Source organism: Ochotona princeps, chromosome 4, assembly GCF_030435755.1.
Source record: "Ochotona princeps isolate mOchPri1 chromosome 4, mOchPri1.hap1, whole genome shotgun sequence".
Taxonomy (NCBI): Eukaryota; Metazoa; Chordata; class Mammalia; order Lagomorpha; family Ochotonidae; genus Ochotona; species Ochotona princeps.
In genome coordinates this window covers 92,442,518-92,462,201 of record NC_080835.1, presented here as the reverse complement: position 1 = coordinate 92,462,201, position 19,684 = coordinate 92,442,518, and the positions used below count along the sequence as shown (strand labels likewise).

At 48.3% G+C, this 19,684-nt stretch overlaps 1 protein-coding gene across 2 annotated transcripts in view; it reads right to left on the bottom strand.

Annotated features, from left to right (window-relative positions):
* Positions 1–19,684, bottom strand: part of GRIK4 (glutamate ionotropic receptor kainate type subunit 4) — a 427,812-nt gene that overhangs the window by 70,800 nt on the left and 337,328 nt on the right. For both annotated transcript variants that reach the window (XM_058662539.1, XM_058662540.1), the window contains exon 12: positions 4,128–4,235. In XM_058662539.1, the coding sequence (XP_058518522.1) occupies positions 4,128–4,235 (108 nt within the window). The remainder of the gene's footprint in view (positions 1–4,127; positions 4,236–19,684) is intronic.

The following is a 19,684-nucleotide window of genomic DNA, read 5'->3' as shown; positions in this document are numbered from 1 at the left end:
TGGAAGGCCATGGAGGAACAGTGTGATGAAATGAGAAGGTGAGAGGTTCTGCATCAGGAAGCAACAGCTACAAATTGGAAGTGAAGTTGCTCTGATTCATGATCCAGTCCTGTGTGAGGTCAACAAGAAGGGCCAGTCTCCCTGCCTCCCCCAAGTACTGCTCTCGGCTCAAGGGCTTCCCCCTGCCCATCTCCCACCGAATCGAGCTCACCCTTGTCCTTGGAGTCACCCTGTCTCCTCCTACCCAGCCCACTTCTCTGGACCAGGGCCCCCATGATTATCCTGCATGACCATCTTCTTTGCACCTGCTCCTGCGCAGAACAGGAACATGGCCTGGGACTGACTCCACTGTGCTTCTCCCACTGTATTCAGCATTAGGCACTTGCTCAGTGGTGTGAGTGACATGGCTCTGCAAACATGGATTGGATGGGGGTTTCCATTCTGGAAATTGTGAGGTCCCAGAGTATCTTTACTGATTCCAGCAGCTGACGGAAAATTTTCTTCCCGAGTACTCTCTACTCAAAATTCACTGACAGGGGGCCAATGGTGTAGTAGCCAAAGCTGACATCCCAAATGAGCACCTACTCACATCCTGTCTGTCCAACTTCTGATCCAACTCCCTACTAATGTGCATGGGACAGCACAAGAGAGTGGTTCAAGTGCTTGGGCCCCTGTACCATGTGGGACAAACAGAAGATTCTCCTGGCTTCTGGCTTTAGACTGGTTTTGCTGTGACTATTGCAGCCATTTAAGAAGTGAACTAACAGATGCAAGATACTCTCTCTCTCTCTCTCCTCCCCCCTCTCTCTTCTCTGTCATTCAGATGGGCAGAGAAGCTGAGTACTGCCCTGTCATACTCATTGGTGTTGAAGAACCCAAGCTAATGATATAGCAACATGCTTAACATGAGTCCAGCACATAAATTATGTGTTTGCTGATACTAATGAGATTACCCACAATGTCCCTAATGTATCTTGATGTGTACTACTGGCAGCACAGGTGTGTGCTGCGCTTTAAGGGAGATATCATTCAGAATCACCATGCACCACCGAAAGCCCACCAATGGTCACCAAGAGGTTAAATTAGCCTCACAGTTGCTGTTAAGAGTCACTGACTAGCATCAGACATTCATATATAAGCACAGAACCAACCAGACTGGCTGTAGTGACTCCTGCCTGGCTATTAAGTATCACTTCCTGTTATAGAGGCTTGCCCGCACCCCATCTCCAGGAACACATGTATGTGTGTAAATAAACATGCATGTGGGCACACATGAGCACACAGACACACCTACAGAAACATGACTCTGTGGTCTCAGCATAAGGTCTGTGTCCAAGCTCCAATGAAAATCTACACCCTGGGAGGCAGGACTCAAAGCCAAGCAACTTCTTCCTCTCCCTCCCAAACTCTCCTTAATTGTTAAGGACCTACCCTGTAGAAAGCAATCACTTCTCTTCAGTTCTAATTGTTGAGCGCTTGGTCTGGGGCAGGCAGCTGTCATTGTAGAAGGGAATGTAGACAATCACACACCAATCTCAAATAGGAAAGATGTGCAGGAAATGGCAGACACATAGGGTGGGAAGCAGGAATTCATGGAAGAGGTGGTCTTGAACATGCACAGTCATTTCCAGTTACAGAGAAGAATTAGAAAAAGAATACTCCAGGCAGTGGGAACCACCTGTGGGAAGTCACAGAAGGGCACACGGTACAGTGTGGAAAAGAGTAATCCAGCACCTCTAGATGCAGGGCTGGAGAGCGGGTGGGCAAGCGGGCCTGATTACGAAGGGTCTATAACCCAAGCTAAAGGGAAGGCACAGAAGGATTATAAAGCAGAAAGTGCCACGGTAATTTTGACACTACAGAAAGGATGGTGGACAGACTGAACAAGTGAGGAAGGAGCCTGCAAGGGGGCCACAGTGGCCTGAGTTACAGAACCTGGAGGAACACAGGCTTCCAGGAGTTTTCCAGATATGGAAGACATTGTGAGAAGGAGGTCCCAGCAATTACAGTGTGTGCTGCCCCATCACCCTGAGTGGCTCAGAAGTCTGCCCCCGTCTCTCAGCTATAATGAGGATAGTAATTCCATCTGACTTCCCTGACATTTCACATTGCCAAAATGACCTAAGTGGCCACGGAAGGGGCCAGGTACCGGGACTGCTCTGCCCACCCTTTGCTCCAGTGGTCCTTGTGTTCTGAGAACTCACAACCTCCTGGCCCTTGCCTCCTCCAGGAAGCACACTCTCATCTCCTGCGCCTTAAAACCACCTGCTCTCTCAGGACCACCCCACCTTCCCCAGCTTCACCTTTTCTTCAGAATCCACAAGTTGAGTATTCATAACCCAGAAACTCCAAGTCTGAAACTTTTTGAGTGTCCACATGATGATCAAACAGTTTCTGATTTACGGAATTTTGTTTGTGGGATTTTTCAGATTAAGGAGGCATCCCTGGTAACATATTTTTGAAAATATTCCCAAGTCCTAAAATACCTGAAATCAGAATCTATCCTGTCCCAAGTAAGCACTGGAGACAAAGCATCTGTAGCTAGCATTGGCCTCTGTCACCACTTCTGCAGTGGGACAGAATCTCCTCACAGGCACAGCCGGTGCTTTCCCTGGCTCACAAATGAGGGCTGTGAACCTAGGGTGGTGCCAGGCATACACTGGCATTGAATAAACTACTCATCCATTGAGGAAGCAAGAAATGAAAGACATTCAAGGGGCCCTGTCTCCCAGCAAGTGGAGAGAAAGCTTCAAGGCCTGGGGTCTCAGTCCTAACACCTGGGACCCACCACAGTGTCCTCACTATATTTCCCTGACTCCCCACCCATGCCCATTGCTGGACGGAGCCTGTACTTTCCAGCATTTTTAGGACACAGAGCGATGTTCTCCTCCATTCGATGACTCCCTGTCCTACGTGGCGCCTGCCCTCCAACATCCACCTGAAGTGCCCCTCCTCCAGCTGAGGGGCCTCCCTCTCCTGCAGACCTCACAGCCCCCACTATGCCTGTGTGCCTCTTGGTTGGCTTTACCTCACTCTGCTTACAGGAGGACACGGATTCCAGCCAGGGCTCCTAGGCCCAGGAGATCATGAAGGCAGCAAGGAAGGAGGCATCTGGGCTCTTTCATTATCTCAAAAAATTTGCAAGATGTAGACGCATTTGCAAACCTTGCACATTCTGCTGTGATAAGAGCGGGCAGGCTAACCCAAACATCGTCTCTGGGCTTTGCACTGGAACGATATCAGTATGGCAACACTGGCTATCTCCTGCTGATAAGATGCTGTGCTGGGCAGGGAAATACACTTTCGATTAGCTATGAGGGGAAAGGAGAGAGGGACAAATTAATGATCGCTTAATACATGAAGCTGGTTTAACTGACAGATCTTAAAACATGAGTTCTTCTCCAGGGAAGACAAGAAATACCTTGGCTGCATATGCATGGAACTATCCCATCTACTAAGTTGTAACCTTTCTGTGAATTGAGACTGAGTTCTGCTCATTTTTGGCCACCAAGACTGTGTACAGTAGCTGGCACGTAGCAGGAAGCAGTGAAGGAGGCCCTGGTAATTATTAAATAGAACTGCATCAAATGAAAAAAGGCAGATGGTCCCTTGCCCTACAGATGAACTGAGAATTCTCTTTCCACCATCTGGAAAGGAAGAAACATGGCAAACAGATCCACAGTCTTTGGGCTGTGCACTTGGGGGTGTGACATAGCTAAGAACCCCATTTGAGGCCCAGCAGGTAATCAAGCAAGATGGGTTGCTGGGAGGGCGTGGGGACTACCCCAATGGGCTGGATCTGGCTCCCTGTATCTCCATCATAGCCACCCCTACCCCTTCCCAAGGGATGCACAGCTGTCCTGGGCATCAGGGGGTCCCCGAAAGAGGCATCCACAGATGTAGCGTCTGTCTCATTCCCCTATTTCTCTTCTCCAGCTGCTTTGGAACTCATCAAATATCATTTCCATATGAAACAGCAACTTGAGTGTAATTACACCATCATAAATTGGCCTCGGTGCTGTGATCAGCGCTCCCATCTTCTGTTCCCCGGGAAGCCCTGTGAATGCTCAGGGCTCGGGAAACACCCTGGGGAGCCACAGATGGGAGGCCTGGGAGACCCCGCTTACCAGGATGGTGGTGACAACCAGCGTGGTGTTGAAGAGACTGTCCGAGATGTTGGAAGCATAGAGGCGGCTGTCCATGCTGAGGCCCTCTGCCACATGCCACTGGCCGATCTGAGGAGACCAACAGAGACAGAGGGCTGGGAAGAAATGGACCAAAGAGGAGGCTGGGTGGGCTGTGGGTTCCAGGGTTGGAAGGAGCCCAAGGGGCCAATCGCCTGCTATGGGTTGGGACCGCAAGTGGGCCCAGGGAAGAGGGAGATTTGTAGGGTATGGAGCAGGGGAGCTGGAAGAGGAGGAACCTGTGTAAGCAAAAGATGCAAGGAATGAAGACTTGGAAAAGGCATATAGAAAATTAATCAGGAACAGATTATGGTTCAGGGCTTCCCTCAGATGGAAGGCAGTGGGCTAGAGGGAACTGTGCTGTTCTGAGGCCAGGAATGAGCACATGGCTGTTCTGCTCTGGCCTGCCTTCAGTAGCCCCACTAACCTGCATGAGAAGCAGAATGGTCTGGAGAGAAAGGATACACATGGAGACCTTTGGTCTATGTCTGCAGAGTGGTTGTATGAGTGAATGAGTGGATGAATGGATGGATGATGGGCCAGAAGCGGGAGAACCCAGGTTCTAGTCCTGGTTGATTCCCTTGCTAGCTGTGAACTTACACAAGTTACTTAAATCTCTGAGCCCTTGCTTTCCCATCTCTAATAGATGGAAATGCTTGCCACACCTTCTGGGGTCAACTCAGAACATCTCTTAAGTCATAAAGTCTTCACCCAGACCTTACTGCAGAAGCTCAGCTTCTCTGGAAAGCTCTCACAAATTCCATGCATGCCAAGTGACTCTAGTCCTTGGAGCTGGGCCCTGGGTTCTCTTACAAAGGCTTGAGCAATAATAAAGCTGGGGCTCCCCCAAGTCCCTCCACCTCTATCTCCGACACAGGGTATAGGAACCAGTTCTTTGATGTCAGGGTGAAGGTGGAGTGTGTTGAGGGCAGGACCAACCCAGGTCCACCCTGGACCTCCAGGTGGGGGTCCTCTCTGACCTCTAGTTGCAGGCAGGAGCCCTAGGGTGGGCCTTTCCAATCATAATGGGGAGCTGATATTTGTGAGTACTCCACGCCTAAGCGAGGATGCCACCATGAAAATGGTGAGCAGCCTCCTCCACCTCCATCAGGGTAGAATGATGCTATATGCTCATGTTTCTTCTAGCTTGCAGTCAGAGCCATTTTACAGATAAAGAGAATGAGGCCAAAAATCAAAGAATTGGCCTGACTCTCCTGGCTGAGGTCACACAACCTGTCAACCAGGAAGCCTGAGTTTTAAGCCATGTGCTCCTAGCTTCACATGACTCTTCTCAAGGAAGACTGAGCACCCATCTCAACTTTGCCAGGGTTCTCTCACATACTTGTGCTTACCTGTGCATCTCCTCCCCCCGGTTATGGGACTTGCAACAGCAAGGGCTGGCCTTCTTCATGCTCATACCCTAGAACCCTGCTTAGGGATGGCCTAGGAAAGTGGATGGCCTATGAGCAGATCACTACAGTGGGCCAGATATGGGCAGAGAGCAGAGAGCCTTCCTCAGGCTCCAGAAGCTCCTATAGTCTTCTAAAGGGACCAGCCAAGCCATGCCATTGCCTTAACTTCCTCTACCCCTTCATCTCCCTGTAGGAGAATGAGAGGACATGAGGGCTGAGCTGCTGGATTTCCAAATTAAAGGAGAGCGGGTCATAGTCACTGGGCCTCTGCATCACATTCCATCATCTCTGGGAGTTCTCCCATCACTCCTTTGGAATAGTTCCAGTGTCTCTATAATTAGAAAGAAATGGCTAGGAGTGATGCTATGGCTCAACAGGCTAATCCTACACCCTGTGGTGCCAGCATCCCTTATGAGTGCTGGTTTGTATCCTATCTGCTCTACTTCCCATCCAGGTCCCTGCTTATGACCTGGGAAATCAGCAGAGGGCATCCCAAGTGCTTGGGCCCCTACACCCATGTGGGAGACCCAGAAGAGACTCCAGTTCCTGTCTTTGGATCAGCTCAGCTCTGGCCATTGCGACCATTTGGGAAGTGGACCAGTAGATGGAAGACCTCTCTCCCTATTTCTCCTCAACTCTGTAAATCTGACTTTCCAATAAAAATAAATCTTAAAAAAGAAAAAAAGAAATAGGGACTCAGAAAGGTTAACTTGTCTGAAGTGATCCATATCTGAATCTGAGCCCAGCCCTGTCTTTTAAGTTTGTGATTATTCCAGTCCCTAAAGTGTCTCTTAGGGTGGGGGACACTAATGTGCCCTCATTTAAGTAGGCTACACCAACCAGGGTGTGGCTTCATGGGCCTTGGCCATTCAGGAAGAACCATAGAGACATAGCTTTCCTCCCTTGGCCTTAACAGTGCATAAAACTGGGTGAAATGATCCTCCTCCTGGAGCCTCATTTTTCCTGTCTTCAAAATGGGTAGAAGTTTCCCCTGATAGTCTCCTAGGCTAGGGAAGGGCCATATTTGGACAGGAGGAACTTGAAGAGCCATGGGCTAGACATCAACATTTGGATGTTGAGAAGACTGAACTTTCTAGAATCTTCTTTGTCACCTTATACCCACCCTGTGCACCAGTAGGGTAAGACTTCACATTTATCAGCACATTCTCTCACCTCCAACATTTTCAAGAGACCTGCCCCTCACTAACCACCTACTTTTAGAAGCCCCAGCCCCAGATACCTGATTTTAACCTAAGCCACAAGCCAAGTTCCTGCAGAAGCCTGGGATTGGGGCCAGACCTGACAGCCTGAGCAAGGCACCCTTCTGGCCCCACCCTCGGGGACATGGCAAAGAGACTAATTAGCCCCCAAGCTCCAGTCAGGAAATGAAATCTCTCACCCACCCTTTCACTGCCCCTAAGACATTAATAAACTCATCAGATCCAACAAAGCGGCTTGGCAGCTATTACCAGGAACCATCTAATTGCAAAGGCAGTGGGAGGGAGACAGAGAGCCAGAGACAAGCGCCCTGGGATACGGGCTAATTGCTCCACCCACTGGGCACCTCAAAGTCCCACACGTGCCAGGGGTGGGCAGCAGATACAGCTCTCATCATTGACAATCTGTGGCTCTGCCTCCAGCCAAACCCCCTTGCACCACCCTGCTGACACCTGCCCCCGAAGCCTCCTACAGGAACAGCTGTTTTGTAAGTAGCTTCCGCATGCCCATGTATGCAGCCTGGATTTCACTCCTGGCAATGCCTCTCCTCTCTCCCTAGTTTGTCTGCCCGATTTGCTCATGGGTAGATGCCACAGGCTTGTAGTGAAGACAAGAAGACAGGATGGATTTGGATAGGTGAGCCTATTTATCAACTTTGTGCAGATAAGAACAAGGTGCCCTGCTTGACCAGATGATGTGGCCCTGCCACTGCACAGCTGGGAGTGCAAAGTGCAGGCTTGATATCAGCCTTGACCTGCTCACCTTGAACATGACTTGCCCTGCACCACCAAAGCAGTAGCCTAGAAGTTGGAGGAGCGGGTTTTTCCCAACAGAAGCTGTGTGATCTCAGAGAGCCTCAGCATTTCCCATCTGCAAATGGGGCTGAGTACGTCACCATGACCCCAGAGGGTTCTTAAGATTAAATGAGATGGTGCAGGTACGGAGTACTATGAGATTTCACCTATGTTCTCCAAAGAGCTTCGCACTGTGGACTAGAGTTCATTACACAGATTTCACCAGCATCACAAAGGTTGGTTCGCAGCCCAGCAATAGCAGCAATTGAAATGCAGGCACTTGAGCTCCATACCAGCCCTGACTAACCCAGAAACTGTGCTGAAGCAACTTCTCCGGCTACCATGAGGTGGGCTGAGCTATTGGGGGGGGAGGGGTACAGAAAGAGCAACCCTGATGAGAAACATGGGGTCAGGGCAAGGCAAGGGTGTGGAGACCAATGGTGACATGCCAGCCTATCATTTGGAGGTGGAGGAAGGGTGAGCAAATGTCAAAATGTGGGGAAAAAGACCCAATTTCTGTGGTGTAAACACTCCTGCGCTGGCTGATCTCCAGCTCCCGATGTGACACTGCTAGCACGAGGCTGGGCAGAGCCATGTACCCAGGGCTCTCGCTGGCTGCTAACTCTGGCACACCAGCATAGCCCACCAGGCACAGAGAGGCTCATTGCTGGGGCCTGGAAGCCTAAGCAGAGTCATCTTAAGGTTGCTCCACTTTATTAGTGAGGATTAAATCCATAATTTACCCAAGTTGCCAAGTTTGTAAGAGAAAAAAAGAATAGGATATAAAACGAGTGCACTGTTTCATGGACATCACAATATTTTAAGCCAATGTGTAGCCCTTCACACTACTGGTGCTCAGGCTATTAGCAGAGACACTTGATGAAGGCAGTGCTTATTCAAATAGGGAAATGTGAATATAACTGACAGAGGAGAAAGTAACTGCTAGAGGATGCATTTGTACAAACACAGTCTCATTTACCCAATGTTCCCAAGGGACACAGACCTGTACAAGTTCCTAATAACATCACCTCTTTAAGCATTGCATTGCAGAGATTTAAATTATGTATTCCAGGCATCATTTCAAAGGTAGAATACATTCCCCATCCTTTTCAGCAGCATGAACATCTTTACCTGGATACACAGAGCCATCATCATGACAGAGTTGCCACTCTGCACCATCACGTTGAACTGCCCTGAAGGTTACTGTCATGCGCAGGGCCACTTGCCTGCACTGTGGCTATCAGTTAGCATGTTGGCTTTTCTCAGTAGCTATTGCATTTCTCAGTGTGGGCTGAGTATGGCTATTTCTGGGGTCCTACCCTTCCAGAAGTTGCATTTAAGAACCCTAGGTGGGTTAGCAGGGGCCAAGCTGGTTAGAAGGAAAGCTTAACTAAGGTGCCCCTAGGGTTTTAGAAAAATAGGCTCTATGGCCTGGGCAGGAGCCACCCAGAGTTTTTGAAAAGTGATTACTGCACAACTGAATAAGGGGTTTGGATTAGGTCTGTGGCAAGAGCAAGCTGGTCACGTCCCCAGCACCACACTTCAGGAAGTGCTGTCTTGGGGCAGTGACCACAACAGGCATCCTTCGCTGCTTCCTGACAGGGATGCTCTGGGTCACTGGCAGTCAGGGTACCTGCACTGGGGCCATGGCACTGAGCCACCTTAGCCAGTGAATCAGGCAATCTCCTAAGCCTCACCCTCCTCAGCCTCCACTCTAGTCCAGGTTCACACTGGTCTTCCCAAGACCAGAATCCACTCAGAGTAGTACTGTTCTGTTCTTCACAAGCAGCATGCCAGCCCTCCTCTACATCTTACCTCTGAGCATGCCAGCACACTACTAAAACCCTTCATATTCTCTCTCAGTTGGGCTAGTGGACAGAGACCCAACTCCCTGCTGTGGGCTGCAAGGCCCACTCTGTTCATTTTCACCTTTATCTCATGTGATTTGTATGTCACTCACACCTGCCTCCTGCATCTGTTCACAGGCAACAGACTCCTGTCCCTCTTTGCACATGGCCTTGACCCATCTGGAACTCTCCTGCTGCACAACCCCTGGCTGTCTTTCAGCTAATTCAGGGGACAGAAAATCATGGACCAAGTCTGGCCCTCTGTCTGCAGAAATAAAGCTTTATTGGAACACAGCCATGCCCACTCAATGTAAACAGTGTTTGCGAGCACTTTCCATGTATGACAACAGAGTTGCCACACACACTGTGGTCTGCAAAGACGGAATATTTACTATCTGCACCTTGCCAAATACTGACTTAATTTTCACCTGTTAATCCTTCAGCCTCAGCCAGAGATCAGCTCCTCCTGATAGCTTCTCGTCCCCCAAAGTCAAACTCCTCCCGGAACCCCATATTTTTTTCTCTTTCAGAACATTCCCGGATGTGGCTTGTTGCTGACTGCCTGCCTCTCTGAACTCTAAATGAGCTCCCGAGAGTAGGGATCAGGGCTCATTTTATCACCCATTTTCACCTGCTGGAGCATGGCACAGTGCCTGACTTACAGCATGTGCTCCTTGCGGAAACCTAGAGGAGTATGTGCAATGGGGAATGGGCATATCTTATCTCATTTAATCTTTAGCACCTCTACAAGGGTAGATATTTTCATGTTTGTTTTACAGATTTTAAAAACCATCCTTAGTCCTAGGAAAGTGAGATAATGAATGCAAAAAGGTCACACATGGCTAAGTAAATACTTGAATGGGAATTCAAACCCATTCTCGCTCCATCCCTAAAGCATAGGTTTCTTTTGATGCAAACTCATCCATGTATAGAGTTTTCACAATACACAATTTCCAGATACAATGAAAAACATTTTTGTTTCTAACCAAAGTCAACTCGTACTTCTCCTTCCATTTTTCCAGAAGCTGTTAGGAAAACAGTGGTGTGCCTTACCACAGTGCTGTAATGCTACAGGGAGTGAGGCACAGTGCACAGTGCCTAGCATGCCAGAGAGTGGACACCAACTTCAACAAGTGCTGTTCCCTCTATTTTCTTCCAGGGGCAACAGGTGCAGGTGAGCCCCCAGGCTCTTCCCTGCAGCCCAGTCCTCCAGGCTGCTCTGGAATGTGGCCAGTTTATTGTCCCTGGGACCACATGTCCTGGTGAGCCTGCAGACTCAGAGCCTCTAACCCTGCTCATACTCACTCAGAGTTATCATTCTGCCAATTTGTCCTCTCTCAAGGAGGTAAAAAGGCATTCATTTGCCAAGCCCTGAGGACTGCCTCACATCCCAGCCTGCCTCTGCGGGTGTGTGCATTATGATGCAATAACACTGAAGGTTTGATGTTGGGTTAGACGATTGTTCACTGCACTCAGTGCTGCCTGGATCCAGTGGACAAGACCTTCCTTCTGCTTTGGAGTCAGGTTTTTGCAAACGTGTATTGATCACCCCTGCAGGCTGGGCACCCTGCCATGCCGTTTGCTTACATGAATTGCCCTGCCTATGCATAACAGCCCTATTCTCATTCCCACCTGAGAAGCCTGGAACTGCAGGTATTCACCCCAGGCAACAGTAACAATGCTTAATGGCACAGCTCTCACACAGATTTCTGTTGAATAAATGAACAAATAAAACTAAGATGGGGCCGGCACTGTGGCGCATCAAGCTATGTTTTCATCTGTGGTGTGGGCATCCCAGATGGCCGTGGGATTATGTCCCCACAGATCTACTTCCAGCTTTCTATTTATGGCCAACTCTTTGGGTCCCTGCACCCAATGTGGGAGACCGAGAAGTAGTTCCTGGCTCCTGGCTTAAGATCAGCACTGCTGTCTCCATTGTGGCCATTTGGGGAATGAATCAGCAGAGGGTACCTCTTTCTCTGTCTCTCCTCTCTGTAACTCTCCCTTTCAAATAAAAAAATTAAAATAAATCTTTATTAAAAAGCAAAACTAAGACTCAGATGTCAAGAAACTTGCTGAGGACCACACAGTTAAGAGACGGTGAAACTAAATTTGAGCTCAAATTCTTTTCCACTGAACCACCTGGTTGAGTCAGGACATGGGTGTAGACCATTGTGACCTTAGGACCTGGGACCTCCCACATGCCTCTCTGATGACCATGAACTTGTTTGTTTGGGAATAGAGCTCTGAAGGGCATCCACTAAACAGCCCATATGAGTGATCCAGACAAGGAGCCTGGCACAAGGGGATGCAGGGGGTATCAGGAGACCCATGTTTTCTTTCTTCCTTTCCATGCATATGCTGTATGACCTTGAGTATGTCATTTAACCTTTCTGAACCCTCCTTATTTGTAACACAGAAATAAATGAACCTCCTGTTGATAAGGCCTTGCTGACAACAACCAAATGAGAGAATGAATATGGGAGCTTCTGACCAGCTATGGGAACCAAAGTAACAGTACACTCATGAGGAAATGTAGCTGACCAGCTACTCTGCCACTTACTGTGTGGTCTTGTGCAGTCACTCTTGGCAACTTTGAAGAGAAGGATTACCTCCCTTGCTCCTTTACTGGGATGATCTGAGGCCATCACAGATGTGATAAGAGTCTAAAGGTCTATACAAGTTCTTCTTGCTTGAGATCCTTGTTTGCTAGGGCCATCCCAAGTTGGAGGAAGCATAACCAATGACTCATTATTTCAAACCTCAGTTTCAGCATTCTGAGAAGTTCTCGTTAGGAAGCATGCTTATAGGGAGGTTAGTAGTGACTCTTTGAGGGTACAAGACTAACACTGACCTACAAGCAGAGAAAGTGGCAGTGAGGTGTGACACATGATGAACAGGTGATTTGGGGAAGAAAGGGACATGTCAAACTTGGCCAAAGCAAGAAGCACCACCAAAATATGTGCGGGAGTGCACAACACTGTGAAAATTCAGGATCAAAGAACAGTCATGGAAAAGGCCAAGGAAAGTGATAAAAGATCAGCCCAGGGAAACTGTGAAGACTGTCCTATCAAATGAATTCTACTTCAGCTGTACTAAGTTTGCAACTCAGTGTAACATAACATTTTATTTAATTGTGAGATGAAAATCATTAATGGTTTAGGAAACCAATTAAGCAGATCAAGACCAACATTTAAAAATGGTATTTATATCTAGATGGGATCAGAGCACCACATCATGTAGCAAAAGGAGCTGGTTCCATAAGCCTTGGCATAAGCCTTGGGTGGATATTCATAAATCCTGAATTTAGCCTACATGCAAGTTGTGCCCCTAAAGTGTTTAAGAGTCCAGCACAAAGGATTTGAACCTCCTATGTCATCAACTTTTAGCAGAGCAGCTGATGTAGATATGTTTTTGGTTTCAATGAACTCCTTTTAAGTTACTTGTTATTAACTAAAGGATTGTAAGAAAATCATACAAGCTAATACTTTTGAATATTTACCACATGCCAAATACAGGACTAGATATTTTCCATGTGTTACCTCATTTCATCTTTGCACCTACATTAAGAGGAAGGTACCATTATCATTCCATTTTACAGATAAGAGAACTAAGACAGGAAGGTTGAATTTCTGACCCAAAGTTCCATAATCAATGCAAATTCATACCCTGACGAGACCATTATGCTGTGCTGTTCCAGGATGTTAAACTTCCTGTACTAGATAATTAATTATTCAGCACACATTTGAATCATTATTCTTTAGCCACTAGTATTTGCTGTGAGCATTCTTGCTTGTGAATCCACATTCCTGAAGCTGGCTTTTGCTTTTCCTTGCCTTTGATCCCAATTGTCATATTTAGAGGAGAATTAGATAAAGTTGGAAGAAAGAAATATGGAGTAAACAGGAAGACCTGAGGGCCTCAGGAATTCCACCATCATGGCTTCCAAGAACACCTGTTTTGGAGTTTGTCACACTCCCCTTTCTCCTGGGATTGTCCACTCATCTATCAAGCTTCAGCCTTGGGAGGCCCTTCCCAATTCTTCTGACTCAGTGAGGTCTCTTGTTCCAGGGACTCATGTGTGGTGTTCTGAACGACTTCTTGGTAGTTCTCATCACTCATACAATACCTTGGTAATGATTTGTTCACACACAGCCCTCCCACTAGACACATCATTCCCTGAGTGACAAGATTCTACCTTGTTCACCATTGTGCCTGCAATGCCCAGCCTGGAATCAGAGCTGACTAAATACTTGGTGACAACACGAAGGAACTCCCCTTCTGTGGCTCTAGCTCCCAGGACAGTGTCTGGCCTCTCATTGGCACTTGATAACTAACCATCAAATTGTGAAATACCTTTGGGAACGTCACTTCCTTTAAGTCTCAATTATCTTACCTATAAGAAGAGAATAGAAGTTAGTCCTATCTAGCTCTAACAGCAGGCATTCCTGAAAGTGCTAGATGTATTTGTAATATTGGTTTAGATTTTCAATGCACCTTGGAACAGAGCCAGGGAGAGACAAGATTAGGAGGGGTAGTGCCAAGAGGTCTCCCACAGGTGAACTGTAGGAGACTGCTGAAATTAGAGCTGTCCACAGACGCAAGTGGGCACCTGTTGTGAGGGATGCTGGGTGGCGCCCTGCAGCCTGTCACAGAACAGCCCTCTCTGAGCCTCATGAAGTAACGACAGTAACAGGAAGGGTAGAACAGATGCGCAGACCCAAGAAACAGAACTAAAGGCAAAAGGAAGAGGTTTTAGGGAGATTTATGCCCAACAGATGGAAGAACTTTCTGATGATGAGAGCCCTCCAAGATGGAGTAGGCCATCCCTGTAGGTACCGGTTCCCTAATGCTGGAGATGGTGAAACATAAACTCTCTCCCCTGAGAACGCGTTTGCAGGAATCTAAGCACCCAGTGAGGGCACTGGTCCAAAGGACTTCTCTGATGTTCCTTGGCCTTAGAAGTGCAGGATCTTAGATTCTATTCTACATCAAGGGAACCAGGAGAAAGGCAGGTCATAGTGCAACCGGCACAGTCCTGGGGTGCAGTGAGAAACAGGAGAGCAAGGAACACAGAAAGGGTCCCTGGAGGAAAAGTCCAGCTGCTCATGAGTTACTCATTCCTGGCACCGCCTCCTGGCTGTAGGCATGAGAGCTGATTCTTGGCATTTGTGACAGTTCTGTTGTAGAAAGGAGGCACGACTATCAGTTTGGGGATTCCAAGTCTTTGCTCCTAGGGGATATCCAAGGTTAGGTTCCTGTGAGATCCTGCTCACCTGTTCTCAGGCTTACAGACACCTCACGTGTTATTACTGTTGCTTCATGAGCACTGAGTAACAGCACTGTGACTTCTGTTAAGACTTTCAGATATGCTGACTCTTTCAGTAAGAAGCATGAGAGGACATGGCTAGAGCACTATTCATGGGGATTGTTTTAAACAGAAAGACCTCACAAGAAATACAGCATTACATTGTGATGGCAGAAAGGGCACCTGTTGACGATAGAGGAGCTGAGAGGAAAAGACAGGGTGTCAACTGGCCCAGCCTCAGCTGGGCACACCCCAGGTGACTCACATTCGGGGCTATTCTGTACATTTGCCAAAACCCTGTTGAGCCCTGATTCTGAGGTTATGTGCCAATCAACTGCAAGAAGTAAAAGCTGCAAATGTGCAATCTGCAAATAAAGAGAATCAAATGTGCTTATCTGTGTGGAAAGGTTTTGTGTCGAGTTGTGCCCAGGTGGTGATCTCTAATGCCTGACCTCTGTGGCTGAAGCAGAGCATTTGGCCCATCCCTCACCACACCTGCCAAGAAGCCCACACTGGCTCTTCTCAGAGATGCCAGGGATGGAGAACAACCCTCTAAGGCAAGAATGGACCTCAGTCCATGCTGTGGAAGGAACCTGACTAAAGATGCCACCTCCCAGGGACGTTGTCCTGGATGTAAGGAATCTTCCCCAAATCCAAGGTTTCAGAAGCGAAATTTTTCAGGGCAGGACTCTGAGGATGCTCACATCTCCTTTCTTATTGGTAATCAGTGTGAAGTGAGTTATCTGTTGGTGCAATTTTTAAATTATTCATTTATTTTATTGGTGATACAGATGAGGATCTCCTGCCTGTTAGTTCACTCCCTGATGATCCCAACAGCTCAGGCTGAGCTGGGATTGACATTAGGATCTAGGAACCCCATCCAGGTCTTCCACACAAAGGGCAGGGGTTTAACAGCTATCACCTGCCACTTCCCACGGAGCTGGTCTCAAGCAGAGCAAGGGCCTGAACTCAGGCATTCTGAGACTGGATGCAGAAATCTCAAGCAGCTTCTTGATCACCAAGCCAAATACCCACTCCTCTTTTTTGCTTACACAGAAAAAAATAGTTCCTTAGTCCATCTTCTAAACATGCTGGGGTAGGCTTCCATCGGCCTTCCTCACACTGACATGCGATGAGCACGTGTCAGAGCTGGCAAACCCAAGAATCATCCACACGTCTCTCTCCTTCCTCCCAGAAGATAGGAGGCATTTCAAATTAGCTGCCGAGAAGAAAATTTGTCAGCGACTCAGGCATGCTTGATATTTTTCATCTTACAAGAAAATTACTGCCAAAGAACATGACACAGTCAGTGCATTGCCTGGCTTCATTTGTTACTAGCACCAGGAGGAGTATCTCAGGGAGGCAGTTGTACTAATAACACAACTTGGAGCTCTGAGTGACAGGTGCCAACTGAACTAACACACCTTTTTAAATACACTTTATTATTATTTTAAGAAGAAGAGCCAGAAAGAGAGCATGCATGTCCCTCCTATCTGCTAGCTCACTCCCCAAAAGCCTGCAACAAATGGACTTGTGCCAGGCCAAAGCTGGAAGCTATGGACGCAGGTCTCCTATACAGGTGACAGGGACCCAAGCACTTGAACCATGAATTGCTGCGTCCAAGCAGCCCCATTTGCAGGAGGCTGGAGGCAGAAGCTAGAATCTGAAATCAAATTCAGGAACTCCAGTGGGGGAGGTGGGCTCTTAATTGCTAAACACTTGCTACCAAACAAATGGTTTTAATGGGGTATCTGGACTAAAGGGAACTGGTCACTCACTGTCCTTCAGAAATAGAGGATGCTGAAGTGAGGAAACTGTAGGAGGACAAGCAGGATGCAGCTACTGAGCTTTTAGTGATGGGTCGAGGATTGCCCTTTCCTGTGGTAGCTGCACGTTGGCTGTTGAGTAGGAGAGAATGTGTGCCTGGGCTGACTTGTGCTTTGGGCAGGTGGACAAGGGAGGGCTAGTTTGGGGGTGATGGCAGATCTTATCTAAGCCACGCTAGGCAAGCCCTTAAGTGGCTGTGAGTTTTCCCAGGAGCAGTCACAGCTCTGATTCTCATCTTCACACCAGTCCAGAGCCATGGTAAAATGTAGAGTCAGAGATTGGAAAAGGAGGGATGGAAGAAGACAAGAGGTGGGCAGGGAGGAGGTGGTAGGGAATCTTTCAGAAGCAAGGAGGGTCCGACTGACTGGCTGGATTTCTACCAAGCACAGCTAAGCAGCACTGCTTCTCACAAACAGGAGGCATATGAACAGCCTGCTCACCCCTGCTTTGTCTTTACCTTGGCCTTGCACCAGGCTAGCCCTGAGAGTGCAGGAATACGGTATGCAAAGATAGCAGATACACACACATGCATGAGAGCCAGCACAAGCCCAACCTGCACAATATGGCAAACCCTCCAAGTGTAGCTAACAGCCACACTTCCTTCTGTTCCCCCAGTAAAAGTGGGATGCACATGGGGCAGATATGAAGCCCACTGCCACCCATCTCAATGAGCGGAGAGAGGAAGAGAATGCTAAGCACTGTGAGATCAGGACTCGGCCTCAGGTCTTCCTCCAGGACACTCTGCCTGCTTCTGCACTGGCTGTCTCCTGCTGTCTAATCCATCCAGCTTCCTTCTCTTCCCTCAGCCTGGCCTCCTGCAATCCCCCTCCCTCTTGCCCATGGCTGCCCTGCTCTCCTCTGAGCTCACACAGGCTGCTTCATGGGACTCAATGAGCTACTCGACCTCCTCCAGCTCTCCTAGGCATTAGCTGGCTGGAGAGGCACAGACAGTGGTCGCTCAGAACTGGCAACGCTCCCCAGGCTGATCTCAGGCAGAAGCATAATGGGACCCATTATAAGAAAGAGATTTAAAATATGGTACTTTAAAACCATGCTCTTCTGCCCCAAAGCAGCCCCCTGTACAAAAACCTCAGTAGCTCTAATTTGTTTGCCAGTTGCTGAGTGAATAAGCCTCTGCAGCCAGTGAATTGTCCATCAGAGCTGAGAAACAGGAAGTCTGTGCGCACTGGGGCAAAGTACCGTCATCTGTTGGCCAGGGAGAAGGGAAAGAAAATGGCCTTCAGATTTCACCATCCACAGCCAGCTCACCTGCCTGGAGCCAGGAGAGCCCAAACCTCATGGGACAGGAACGCAAAAACCTTGTATATGCTGAAAAGTACTGTTCTGAGGGACAGGAGAAAAATGGGAAGGAGAAATATACCAATGATACAATGGACCTTCCACTGCCAATTTCCAAATTCCAGTTGCCACTGGGGAAATGTGGCATGGGAAATCTTCCCTGAACAAGCTTGGGGGTAGGGGTCTTGGAGTGTTCCTGTGACAAAATGCCCAGGATGAGTTGTTGGCTAGGAGCTCTTTAAGGTCTAGGTTGTCCAGCCCGTGTGCCCTCATACATGCCTCCCCAGACCCCAGGGAGGTGGACTCTGCGCACTACAGCCCCCTCCATTCGCTCCTGTATCCACTCTCAGCTGGGTGGTGATGCTCCCACCCTCAGAAACCCCCTAATCCCAGCATGAGAATGCAACAGTAGAGGCATCTTAAGGACATACAGATCATCTCAATTGTGCTTGCAGAGATAGGGGGTAGGGAAGGCCTCCTGAGCTCAGGTGAGAACGGTTTATGCACAAGTACAGGGGTGTAAGGATACAGGTGGTTCAAGAAAAACATGAAGCGTCATGCAGCACCCCAAGGGCAGAGCAGGAGGGAAGGTACATCCTCCGCCCAAAGCAGCCAGGACCTCAGGGGGTTTTCAGCCCAGGAGCATGGCTCTCCCACATGTGTTCTCTTCCAATGAAGCTGGAAAGGCCGCTCTTCAATTGCAAGTTTGTGGCATTTGAAGAGATGATGCCAACTATTTTAAACCTCATGACAACTCCCCTTCTCCTGGCTCCTTGATTAAAAGGAAGAAATACATGACTTTTCAGTAACCTTCACAATAGCCTCCGAACCCTCCTGCAGCCAGATTTGCCATCTTAGAGTTGCTTCATCAAAGGCAAAACTGCTGGGCTGACTTGGAGAGGTAGAGGGTGAGGGGCATAGGCCAAGCCGCCTCCCTGCGCTGGCTGGTTCTCCGGCTCTCAGCAGGTCTGTCCCCACAGCTGGAAGCTCCTTTCCAGCAATCATCCCCAGTTCTGAGTCAGGTCCCCACAAAGGCAGCTTCCAGGCTCTGCATGTGCACAGTGAACTCCTTCCTGAAATTAAAAATGGACTTGACAGCCACAATGAGAGCCTTCCCAAGGTTGCCTTGCCTCAGCTTGAAATCTGCCTCAGCCATAAGACAGCATACTTGCAGTGAGAGGGCTAGGGGCAAGGGTGCAGAGTGCCAGTTGGGAGCCTTTCCCTGGACAGCATCCCAGGAGTCTTCCAAAAGCTCACGGAAAATGCTTACCGTGAAGAAACTATGCTTAGATTCCAAAATTCTTTGCATCCCCAAAAGACTATCCTTTAATTGCCATGAACTTTTAAAGAATATTAATATCTACTTTGGAAAACAGAATACGGTCATTGACTCACAGGGCTTTATCTTACCCACTCCTGGTGGGCCCTGCCAGGTTCCACATTTCTATAGGAACAATGTTAAAGAAATCATGGGGTCACAGCAAAAGCACGGTCCAGGCCAAGTTTCTAAGAAAAGCTGATGAGAAAAGAACTCTGGATTTAGGAGACAGGATCAATGGGGTAACTAAGACGCCAAGACCTCCAAGTTTAGGATGAATTTAACATCTGAAAAACAGATCATGGTGAAAAAGCTGATGTGGCAAACAGCCTGACTGTTCAGTCAGAGGAAATTGCATCCCACAGGGTCCCAGAGTCCAACCTGACTGGAAGCATTTTGGGCCTTGTAGTTGGGGAGAAGTCATACTCTGTTGGGAATGACTATAGGTTGGGGTTTGGGGAAGGAAAACTAAGAGAG